The sequence below is a fragment of the Podarcis bocagei genome, assembly GCF_964188305.1.
Source record: "Podarcis bocagei genome assembly, chromosome: 2".
NCBI classification, from domain to species: Eukaryota; Metazoa; Chordata; class Lepidosauria; order Squamata; family Lacertidae; genus Podarcis; species Podarcis bocagei.
Genome location: NC_138126.1, coordinates 89382853 through 89395471, shown reverse-complemented (window position 1 = coordinate 89395471; position 12619 = coordinate 89382853). Strand labels below are relative to the sequence as shown.

The 12619-nt window shown below is 44.3% G+C and overlaps 1 protein-coding gene and 1 long non-coding RNA gene across 2 annotated transcripts in view; both read left to right on the top strand.

Annotated features, from left to right (window-relative positions):
- The first annotated feature begins 1873 nt into the window (after nt 1–1873).
- Nucleotides 1874–12619, top strand: part of PRKACA (protein kinase cAMP-activated catalytic subunit alpha) — a 61212-nt gene continuing 50466 nt past the window's right edge. Inside the window, exon 1 of the mRNA XM_081181662.1 lies at nt 1874–2047. Coding sequence (XP_081037788.1) covers nt 2002–2047 — 46 coding nt within the window. The 5' untranslated portion in view covers nt 1874–2001. The remainder of the gene's footprint in view (nt 2048–12619) is intronic.
- LOC308580325 lies at nt 2168–4489 on the top strand. The gene is made up of 2 exons (XR_014004799.1): nt 2168–2281; nt 2926–4489. It is a non-coding gene; the product is annotated as an uncharacterized lncRNA (long non-coding RNA).

Genomic DNA, 12619 nt, shown 5'->3' with positions numbered 1-12619 from the left:
TTACTTCTCCCAGAAGTCTCTTCTGAGCAAACATGTGTAATGTTGCATTATGAGTTTCCCATTAAAGGATGAACAACTTTCTCATGGTGCTTTCTGCCACTCAGGGGATAGAAATAGGGCCTCATTCTGTTGGCTACACAAGAAATAACATGAAAGGTGAAGGTGAGGAGAGGATGGAGAGAAAGTTAAGCAAGAGCAAAAATGGCTAAAGCATTAAGAAGAAATTGAGTAAAGCATGAAAAAGTATTGGTAATGACTACTGTATTAGTTATTGCTACTGAGACACTTGAAACAGTAATAGTTCACTCTTAGAGGCACTTAAAAAGAACAGAAAATTATTGTGCCTTGTATTTGTTTTGCTTTTTCTTTAACATACACATACCCTTAGTGCATAGTAAAGCCCTGTAAAACCTCTGAGGTTCTTAGGTTATGTGCCCTTCTGCATTCTGAATAATGTCTAGCAGGTTAGTGGTACAGTACTGTGTTAACTGTCCAGTTGTAACTTCCAGAGAGAGAGAGAGATGGGATAGTTTATTGCAGCAAAAACAAAGAAGAATGTTGTGGCATTTTAAGGCTATCATAATAAATAATAACTGTATTAGTATTTAAGAAGCATTTGTCATGGTGACAGCCATGTCCTACATTGCCTCCAGGGCTGTTAACGATTGCCAAACAAAAAGTGAAGTGAAAATGTAGCCTAGAGTCTCTTCATAACGTTTACGTTGGTTACACAACGTGCTCCGGAAAAAACCAGGAAAAACCCGCAGACTGTGTATGTCACAAAATGAACAACTATCAACAATACTTCGGGCATCAGATTTATTACATAAGTTCAGCTCGTTATATAAGCTCTGAGCCCCCCCCCCCCGCAACTTCAGCCAAGATTTGGAAAATCCTGTCATCCTACGGAAATTTAGATAAATTAGGGCCAAACTAGACGGAGAAACCTCTGAATTCACTTTACCCAGCCATTGTTTCACACGCTCACGTAGCTAGAGACATAGAAGGCGCAAATGCACTGTTTCCTCCCACCCTCCAGTCCGAGTTTATGGGCGTGGTAAGCAGCCTACATCAGAGAGCGCTCCGGGTTAATCAATAACAAGCATAAACGTCTCCATTCATTCAAAAGATGGCACAGTCAGTCTATATTCATACATTAACCGAAGTGCATGAACAAAGGGGTAGTCAAGGACTGTCAAACGTTAGTCTAGGTACACAAAGCAAGCTGGTGAGCACAAGCTCAGCTGAACGCCCATTCTTATCCGAGCATCGCTTTGTCAGGCTCCCGCCCCTCAAAAATGAATTTATTCCATACTGGTCAACCGAGGACAATAGCTTTGCGCAACAGCGAACCCCTATGCTCGCTGCACAATGGAATCCCTGTATTATTTATTTCTATTTTAAATTCCCACTGGAAGCATCAAACCCCACGCCCGGTTTTCGCCCTCTCCCCGCTTCCTCCGGAGACGCGTTTTACTGCTGCTGCTCCTCCTCCTTCCTTTACAATGGACATTCTTCGGAATTAGGAAAATCTAAATATTCTAATAATAGCACCCTGAGCCCCCATCTCCCGGCCTAGCCAATTAGCGGATCCACACCAGAAGGGTGGGACTCTAAATCTTCCGTTAGCCAATCACAGAAGCCGGTAGAAGCCTTCGGCTTCAACCCGACACTTTTTGCGCAAGAAGGAGGGCGGGCGCGCGAGAGGAAGCCGTCACGGTCCGCGGGCCAATTGCGACCGGGGCTTCAGCGACGGGACCAATCGGCTGGCGGCAGCCGCGCAGGCTAGCCAATGGCGCACGCGCGGGGAGGTGGCGCCGCCGCCGCTGCTACTGCCGCCAGGGGAGAAGGGGGCGGAGGCGACCCCGGTCTGGCAGGGGAGGGGGGGATTGGGCCTGGCTGGGCCCAGCCGGAGCCTCCTGCCGCCTGCACCGAGCGAGCGGGGAGAGCGCCCCCTCCCCGCGGGCCCAGCCCAAGCCCCAGCCCGGCCCCCGCCCGGCCATGGGCAACGCGGCCACGGCCAAGAAGGGCGGCGAGATTGAGAGCGGTGAGTGCGCGGCGGCGGCGGGAGGAAGCCGGGTGTGGGGAGCGGGGGCCGCAGTCTGGGAGAAGCCGAGGCAGGAACTGGCGCCGGACCTCCCTCTTCCCTCCCGGAGCGGGGAGTGTGCTGGGGTTTGCGGGCAGCCGGTTCCGGAGAGTGGAGGAGCAGCGGGGGCGTCGCCGCCCGTGAAGCCCGCTCGCGGGGCAGGACACCGCCTTGCCCACCCTGCCTTCACACCAGGTACCCCGGGCAGGGAGTGGGGGTGTTTCCCCAGCCAGGCCTTTGCCTCCGCCTGCCGTGCCAGGCTTATCCGTAGTGCGGGGGTGGCGGGCGGCCCCTCCGTGCCTCGTTTGTGGGACACCTGGCTGGCCGGTGCTGCCGGGGGACTTTGGGGGCGATCTGGCCGGTCTGCCTGCCGCGCTCTCCGGCGCCCCCGCCCTGCCTCCCCTGGGAGCCTGCGAGTGCGCTGCCTCCACATGGAATGAGTCCCCTTGTCCTGGCTTCCCAGCACAACCCATTCTTCGCGTTCGCCTTCCCCTCCCATGAGCCTTACTTTTAATGCTTTGTCCGATTTGGGTCCACGTGTGTGTTTATTGGGGAAGGGGGTTTCTAGCATGGAAAAACGGGTTTTTTTTAAAAAAAATTAATTGGCGAGCTGGGGTTGTTTTCTGCCTCTGGCAACACTGCCTCTGGTCGTGCCTGTGCACTAAAAACCAGTTTGTGTTGACTTTGTCTGTAACTTGTAGGTTAGTTATCCTCCCCAAATATATCAAACAGATTTAAATACGAAGCGTAGCATTTTCTCTTTTATCTGAAGCTGCTTAGTTAACAGTGGCTGGTACCGAATATGTGCAATGAAGCTAACACTTTGCTATTGCTTTTAGGCAGGTTTGACAGGTTCCTGTTCAATAGACAGCTCGCCCTGTTAAAACACAAATGGAAGGCTACTTAATTCAGCAGAGACAGACGGATGTGTCCCCTACGCCCCACCCCCAAAGGAAGCTGCAGAATGGAACTGCAAACTGGTCAGGCAGGGCCTCAGATGGAAAGACTAGCAACAAAGCAGGAAGTATGTTTGTAGCGTACCTAGATGGAAAACAGAGAGGTCTGCTTGGATTGCTTTCGAGGAAGTGGAAGGCAGGATTTTGTAGCTGGCGGCACACTTGCAGAACAGTCAAAGAATTAATGCTGGAATAGGACCTCATGAAAACTATTTAAAACTACACACACACCTTTTGGGTTCTTTCATTTTACCTGTCTTCTTTGGGAGCTTGTGGCATGCAAGCCTGTTCAATTAAGTATGAGTTTTATCTGCCACATTGCATCCAAGCAGTGGGTGTGCAAAACTGCACTGGAGAATTCAGGTCATGTTTTTTTAGGACTAATGCATCTTACAACCTTGTTTTGTATACCAGCATCTTTAACAACGGCTTGGGCTCAGTTACAGATAAAAAATGTGAATCAAAGTTACACTGCAGAACTCAGGATTTCTAGGTGCTAGTACTATTCTTTGAACATGGAATTGTCCATCCTTAAAGGCTCCCTCAAAAGATAGAGAAAGTATAGGGGGGAAATGTATGAAAATTGCAAAGGAAGTGCCAGGGCTTGGCACAGAAAGTTATAAGAGAGCTCTCAGACTTCTGCTCCGTGTGGACTCAGTCCTTGTCCCAGCATGTACTCCTAAATCCCTTCCCAGAGTTGTGGATAGGATTCAGGAACCTTGACTTCTTGTCCATTATTACTCTCTTCCCTTCCCAGCTTGTTTTACTCTGTCATTAAAATCCCATTACTGTTTAGACTGAGGCTGACCCTTTCCCAAAGAGATTATTACACTTAGTAGCAGTATGGCAGGATTATATCTGTGGCTTGTAATGATCACTGTAGAAAGAGGAAAGGGCAAGGCACATAGCAAGTGTACAAATTCCTACCCCTGCATCACTGCCTTACAGTGTTTTAATGTATTCATTGTTTTCAGCACTTCATTCATTTGTCAGCTGTTAACAGTATCCAGGGATTGCCCAACAAGACAACGATAAGAATCCACCAACAGCCTACGAAGCAATATGGCTAACCTGATCCAAAAACACCCACCCCACTCATACATGAAAACAAAGTTCATCACAGCCAATCACAAACAAACAACCGCACCCTAGGGCAACCCCAACCTCTCACCACCAGAGGAACACAAGTGAATAGTAAAGAGAACCCACACAGGCGACGCTGACACAAAACCCCACACATACATTAAATTAAATAGAAACATCGCCACCTGACCCCATCCCCACCCTCCATGGTCCCCTCCACCTCTTCCCCCCTTTTCTTCCTAATGTAACACTAAAGTTGCAACAAATGAAACTGATCTGTAGAAAATGTGACTTGAAAAAAGAGACATTGCACATACTTTTGTAAACCAAGAAACCTTTAATAAAAAATACATTAAAAAAACAGTATCCAGGAATTTAGGGACTCTGTAGTAAGAATGAGATGGACCAATATTTTGGACTTCCTGAACAGCAAAAGCCTGATTTATACTGTTTTTATTAACCACAAAGATAGCTATTGCCAAAGAAAGATAACTCAACATTGTGTATTAAAAATAAGTTGTGCAAATTAATATTTTGTGCAGATACACTTATCTTGTAAAAATATGTCTATGTTTGATTCTAAAAATATTTATATTATTTTGTGGAATTTAGAATATATCCTGGAAGGGAATCACAGGTAAATGAGTGACATAGGGTAACATGAAGTGCAAGATTCATAGGTACTTGTGCATGTCTTCGATGATCACTGGTTCTTTCAAAAGCACATTTGTAAATATTAACTGAAGACTGAAACCTACTGTTATATATTTAAAACGTGGATTTATCAGCAATCCAAGTACTACACCATATTTGAGTATGTGGAATCTCAGGACATGCATAGTTCTGACTCTTAAGTTATTTTTATTTAGGTAAATGTATACCTTGTCCTTCTATTGTGATCATGGTACTTGGAAGAGGAGTTTGTTAAGTCAAGATAGGGAAAATTTAAGGACACTTTCCTTAAAATTGTCTTGAGTAGCTGTGATTGAATTCTAAACATCCTTCAAAACTTTAGCCTGATCATCACATTTAACATACATGCATGCATGTCATCTAATAAAGTTCAAGTTCATAAATTGATGGTTGTAGCCAAAGCCCATGATAGTATTAATTCAATAATACAGAACATATATTCATAATACAAAAAGACTGCCAAGTTCCTGAAACACACAGTTTCCCTTGTATCTCTCTCAGAACTCCAATTCTAATATTTTGCCTTTTAAAAATCCAATTTACCAGCATCCATAATGTAAGAAAGACAAGTTCCCAGATACACCAACAAACTCAAATCCAGCTTGATTTCAGATTAAACGTCTGAAGCACCACCACAATTTATAGCAATTTTATCTTAACTCCTTTTTCCTGATTTTTTTCCCAGCCATTGTATAGAGGGCCATTCTGCATGTTAAAGGTAAAGGTACCCCTGCCCGTACGGGCCAGTCGTGTCCGACTCTGGGGTTGCGCGCCCATCTCGCTTAAGAGGCTGGGGGCCAGGGCTGTCCGAAGACACTTCCGGGTCACGTGGCCAGCGTGACAAGCTGCATCTGGCGAGCCAGCGCAGCACACGGAAACGCCGTTTACCTTCCCGCTAGTAAGCGGTCCCTATTTATCTACTTGCACCTGGGGGTGCTTTCGAACTGCTAGGTTGGCAGGCGCTGGGACCGAGCAACGGGAGCGCACCCCACCACGGGGATTCGAACCGCTGACCTGATGATCAGCAAGTCCTAGACGCTGAGGTTTTACCCACAGCGCTACCCGCGCATGTTATGGAGCTATTACTGCCACTCAAAAGAAACAACAGTGTGTGCCTGCTTGCTTGTGTGAACAAAGGTTTCAGAAAGCCATCTCTTGGCCCTCTCTATAAGGGGCAGGCTAACAGATAATGAGTGATGTCTCCCACCTGACCATATATACAAAGTCTGTATACAACACCTTGTTGTAGTCGCCTTCCAAGACTTGGAAACGCAGCTCAATAAAGACATTTAGGGAAACTTGTGGAAGTTGAGATACTAGCTCTAAAATGCTCTTTTTTCAAGAGTGGGTACCAAGGGGGAAATTTTGTGTTTCTAATTAGTTGTAGGTCCCTTCTGGGTTCTGTCCAGAAGATCTAATTCCTTAGTTGTCATCTAGTCAAAAAGCTATTTCCTAGCCTTTGCAACAAATGATTTATTGGCAGTTATAAAATATTACAAAGGCTATTTTCTCAAATAACAGCATGCATTATATGAGCTCCATTAGGTAAAAAAACCTGAATGCTTCTGAACACTGGCTTGTTGTAGAAATATGCTCTGTGGACCATTATTCTCTGCACAGAATAATGGTCAGTTAGCAACTGAAAGAAATTTAAAGGGAACAAATAGTAATTATTAATTGTTAAATAGGAACTTTAGCGCACTATCCACATGATATCCAAGCTGTAAGGTTTAAGAAGTGGGACTTTGAAGGAATACTTGGATCTGCCTCTGCCTGCAGCTCTCCTGGTATATGTGCAGCAGTTGGAGGTGGGCTCCCTTGCAGCTTTCCGGTCCAATCTGTCCCCTTTTGTTGCTTTCAACAGATCTGAGGAGCAGACGCAACATTAGACCTGTGCCTCTATTGCTGATGCATGGAACTTCTTTGCAGATTTGTTGTTTGATCCACAAAGAAACTGTGCTGATAAATTTTACTCCCAGCTCTCATATTTGGCAGGATTAAAAAGGAAAACAAAGCACGACTTCAATTAAACAGAGCACAGCTTTAATTAAACAATTAATCCAATATAATGTATGTGAAGCTTTTATGTGAAGTGCACTTAATAGAAGCACTGTTTCTTTTTATTAAATGGGACATCCAGGTGCCTGTGGCTTGGCTGCTAGGCTCTGTGTAAAATGTCTATTATGGAATTTCTGGAAGATAGATGGGTCAAGTAAACTTCCTGCCTACTCTGATGAACTCAGAAGGGGAACAATTCTTGTATTTATGTAGCCTTTTTTAAAAAAAACCTGACAACTTAATTATTGTGATTCTCTTTCATTGGCGGCTTTAAAGTTGAAACTAGATAACAACTACTACATCCTACCTTTCCTCCAATAAGTTCAAGGTGGAGTACCTGGTTCTTTCCCTTCTCAGTTTGTCCTCACAACAACCTTGTGAGGCAGGATTAAGTTGAGAGGCAGTGCCAAGCCCAGTTTGTGACTGAGTAGGGATTGTGCAACATTACATGGAGGTCCTTTCCAGCTCTGCAACTGTCTGTTTAAAACAGAGGTGCCTTAGGTGTGGACATCCATATCTTGTTGGACCCCAATTCCTGTCAGCTTCACCTATCTGAAGTAATCATTCATGGCTTCCTGAGACGGCTCTCAGATGTTGATTGGAGTGCAATCGGGGTTACTTACAGACAGTCCTTGAGGTATTCTGGTCCAAAACGCTTGTCAGTTTTTTGGTCAAAGAAAATGTGGCTATATAGGTATCAAAGTTGTGGCTGACTCACTGTTGGTATGGTAAGTAAATATAAGTGAAATGTACGGAGAACCCATGGATTGGTAAACTGAACTCTTTCAGTTTAAAAAATAGTCCAGTAGCACCTTAGAGACCAACTAAGTTTGTTCTGGGTATAAGCTTTTGTGTGCATGCACACTTGTTGGTATCTGAAGCCGCTATTTTCCAACCTTGTGCCCTCCAGATATTTCAAACTATAGCTTCCAGCATTGGCTATACTGGCAGAAACTTGTGAATTGTAGCTCCAAACATCTGGAGGGCACCAGGTTGGCAAAGGCTTAAAATCTTGCTGGTATTAGAAATTGAGTTGGTTCATCTCTTGGCTTTTGTGAAAGTGATATGATTTGCCTATGATCTCTCTATAAAGTGGAGTGGGTTGGGGCTTCTGACCAGTGAAAAAAACCCTATCAGCATGTGTTAATCTGGTTTTAAAAAAAACATAGTTTGGGTGAAGAATGTGAACACAGAGTCCCTGAAAACACACTAAAACTTAGAGAATATGCATTGGTTTTGTGGTTAAATTTTGTTTACTTATATGTCTTCTCACCCTCAAAAGGGCCTCCGGGGCCTGCTGCAACCTTCAAGTGACAATAAAACAAATTATAAAACCAGAGATAATTTCACATCAGCCAACAAATCAAATCCACTGCTGGCTGTAATCACAGCAAGTAGCAAAAGAACTCCCTGGAGTTGGGGAAAGGTGTTAGGAGTAAGCTGTGATTACCGTAAGAAGTTTCTTCAGAAGATGCAGACAGGAGAGGAAAATGTAAGAAACCTTTATCTGTGTACACTATAAAAATATGAAACTGTTTCCTTGCCCATGTAATTGGCACTCCGTTCTTCCAAGGTTCCGAACAGGCCCCAGCAGTTCTTGCTCTCCTCATTAGGTTCTCCCAGTTATGTGACTGAAGCTGTCTTCAAGGAAGAGTTTGATGTGCATGGGATCCCAGATGTTTTAGGGTTCTTGGTAGGTTAAAAGTGTGAGCTCGCACTGATGATTAAGATGAGAAATTGGAACTCTATTAAAGATCAGAGTAAACTAGCAGGAACTTTTGGTAAAATGAGGTCAAACCTGAGCTTACAAAGCCAATAATGGACTTTGAAAGTTTTGTGCGCTTTGGAGCTGAAGGGTGGGGTGGCAAATATGCCAAGGGTGGTTATTTTCTGTGAAGAGTTGGTATGGTAGGTAAAGGCTAATAAGGAAGCAACAACTTCATTTGTATCAGTGTCGGGAATGCTTCATACCTTACAGAGTAAAGGTTCAAGTGGTGGTACTTTTGCTACATAATTTTGAAGTGTCTAAGCATCTGTTTCATAGCATGTACACATCTGGGGAGTCAACCAAGGCCGTTCCTTGCCATGTGCATAGGTGCATGTAGCTGTTTCACACAATGTGTCCACCATGTGTAGATCATGAATGATCTTCAAGAAATTACTACAACCCCGTAAGTCAGAATGCAAATTGCTGACATGAATTGGGGCCCTGCTGCACCTGTAAGCACTCATTGATTAGTGTAAAAATCCACTCTTTTTGCAATCAAGATGGCTGGTTTAAAATGTGTTTAAAGAGTAATTTACTGCCTTAACAAACGAGTATGAACGCTGAGCAGCCTTTTGTAAATTCCTTTGTAGAATCCAGGGATGATTTCACACTTAATTGGTTGGTTTTTTTTTAGTGTGTGAATACTTCATAATACATAGCATTTAAATATTAGCCAGCTCTTAAGTTGCTTGAAGCGTCTTAAAAGCAAAGTGCTGCCCATTTCCTTCTCCTGTGTAGGGTAGTCAGCACGTGTTTCTGGCAGGATTCCTGTGTCTTTAATGACTGTGACAAGCGGGTATCCAACAGCGGAATCTTGCTGGAGTCACCTGCTGAATTTCTGTTTGGATTGCTGCTGATAAGGGGCGTAGGGGCTTCTTCTGGGAAAAAGATTTGGTAGCCCAAACCCTTAAGTGCTGTTCTTCTTGTCACTTCCTCCAAGATTCTGTGTTGCTTTCTGAAGTGTTGCAGACAGGTTAGTCACCAGGTGGGTAATTTCCAAGGATGAGTAAATGCAACAACCTGCCACATGTCTCTATACTATATTTGCACTCATCCCTAATCACACAGACAAGTATACAGGCATTCACAAACCACAGGCAAGCCTTCCTGTGCTCCCAGTGTTGTTGCCACTGCCATCCTGGGGTGGACGGAAGAAAGAAAGCCAGCAGCTCAGGCCTGCAGCGCGAGCAAGAAGACCAGTGAAATAGGCAGGTGGGCAGCCCAGGCAAGCCTTCCTACGCGCTCTCTGTCATTGCTACCACAATATGGGTGTGTGTAGAGGAAACAGGTCAGCGGCCCAGGCAGGTAAACTGGCAGAGTTGGCCACCCGGACAGGCCTTGCTGAGCTCCCTCTGTTACCATCTGCAAAGGGGGGGGGGCGGCGGCAAGAGAATGAAGAGGCCCTCTCCCTGCTGCTGCCAGAAGGAAATCTGCAAATGAAGCAGAAGTGGGGAGATAGGGGAAAGTTTTCTGCCCATCTTGTAGGTGGGGATTGAGCCAGTTGTGAGGGGTTGGGTGTGGGAGAGGTGTAAAACGAGAGGATTGGCAATGGGGGTGGGGTTATATACTTTATAAGTCCTGCTTCTGATTTGGGAAATGTTTTTGGTCTTTGTGCTACTAGCTTCATGCTCCCTTTCTCCTGGGTTGACCGCCTAAAAGACATGCTTGACTCTTCCACTGCCTCCATGCCAAACTCCTTTTCTCTTTTTCTCAGGCGTGGATCTCATCCTGTTGCCTTGTGGTCTTGGTGCAGAGGGAGCAGCCATCAAATTTCCACAATCTGTATCTATCTGTAGACTGATCTAGCAGTACGATGTGGAGAAAGTTGATAGAGAAGTTTTCCTCCCCTTCATAAAAATAGAACTAGATGTTGAATGTTGGAAGTGCCACAGCACACAAAAGGAAGTATATCTTCATTCAGGGCATAGTTAAACTACATGCTGTCACAAATGTTGTGATGGTCACCATCTTTAAGGCTCCTGGTCATGGTGGCTGTGTATAATCTCACGTGTCAGAGGTGATGTGCTTCTGAATACTGTTTGTCAGGAAGCACAAGGGGAGAAAGTGCTGTTGTGATCGTGACCTGGTTGTTGACTTCCCATAGGTCTGAGTGGCCACTTTGAGAATAGGATGCTGGACTAGATAGGTCTTTGGTCTGATCCAACAGAACTCTTCTTCTTCTTATATCAGCTAGATCTTATCCTGATTTGTTAGTTGCTCCAAGTATTTTAGGTTATCTTTTAAAATGCATTTTATTATTATGGAACAGAAACACGGAACATTTCCTGGAGTTGCTTTCTATATCTCTTAGCCCCTGCCCTTGTTGCTGTTTTGAATTGGTAAGGCAGCAAAATAAACTGACATTTCAAGAAGATCCAGCTTGCTTATTTTCTCATATGCTGGTGGCTGCAGTAGCAACTTCCCTTCCCTTCCAGTTTTAATGTGTAAAACTGAGCATTGACCCTGAGTACTAAAATCCTTGACTAGAATGATTCGTTTCCTGATCAACCTGTTCTGTTTGTTAGTAGGTTAATCAAGAGGTGATTTCAGACCAAAGACTGTAAAGGGGTCTGTCTACTAAATTACAAAAAAGGGGAAAAAAGATTGGACATATTGCTCAAGAGAACCCTATTATGTTTAAATGGAGACAGAAGCTGTCTAAATGACAATGACAAGCTGGCTTGAGTGACTACTGCCTCTTGCTAACTTGTAGCATGCTGTAAACCTTGGTGGATAAGTGAGGGAGTATTACAAATTAGTGCATTTGTAGTTTTGGCAGGAATAGGAGAGTGGTTTGGGCATCCACAGACCAGATCAGGCACGTTCTTCAGCCATGATGCATTTAAGACTATCAGCGCCTGGCCTGTGGAATGTTTTCTGGCAATTCTAGTTAGGAGAACAAACTTGAAGTTTAACCTTCTGTTGCCCTGTGGTTCAAGTGTGGGATTGTGTTGTGAGCCATTCCACTTGTAACATTTTTGCAAAGGAGTAATGGCTAATAATTGTATTGATCAGGTTAGATAAGACTTACAGGCCAGAGCCTTATTGTAGCACGATACAGTGATTGGGTTTTGGCTCTTTCCTGATGAATTTCTCGTACATGGAAGATTGGAAACTACAAATACAGTACCTGGTCTTGTGTGTTCGCTATTTATTTAGCAGCTTTTAACCTTGCTTGTTTAGACTTCAAAAGTCATTTCAGCTGACAGAATTTTAAAAAAGAAAAAGAAAACGCAAATCATTAAGAGCAAAGAGAAAATGCAACCATTGGACATGCCTCTAACCCAAACACCCTCCTAAAAGGATCTTAAACATTATACTTTTGAAAGCTGATGCAAGAGTTCATTAAATGCATTCCCTAGGGATAGTGTTCCAAAGAGTACCCCTCATCCTCCTGCAACAAACAAGGGAACTGTTAAGCATTGCTTTTCCAGTGTCCCCAAGGACACAATAGTGGTGTGGTGTAGTGGTTAAGAGCAGTAGATTCATAATCTGGTGAACCGGGTTCACTTCCCTGCTCCTCCACATGCAGCTGCTGGGTGACCTTGGGCCAGTCACACTTCTCTGAAGTCTCTCAGCCCCACTCACCTCACAGAGTGTTTGTTGTGGGGGAGGAAGGGAAAGGAGAATGTTAGCCGCTTTGAGACTCCTTCGGGTAGTGATAAAGCGGGATATCAAATCTAAAAAAACAACAAAAAACTGGTGGTATGCCTCTGATAACTTTGGTTCAGGGCTTTAAATATCAAAAATATACTTTGATGTGTGCTTAGAAGCACACTGGCAATGCATGCAAATGTTTGAAAACGGATGTAATATATTGTCAGCAATCTACCCCCATTAAGAGCTTTGCTGTTGTATTTATTTATTACATTTATATTCTACTTTTCTAAGGAGCTCAAAACAATGTACACGGTCCTCCTTTCTTTACCCAGCCCTCCCTGTTATCTTCACAACAACTTGGTCACTAGCCCAAGG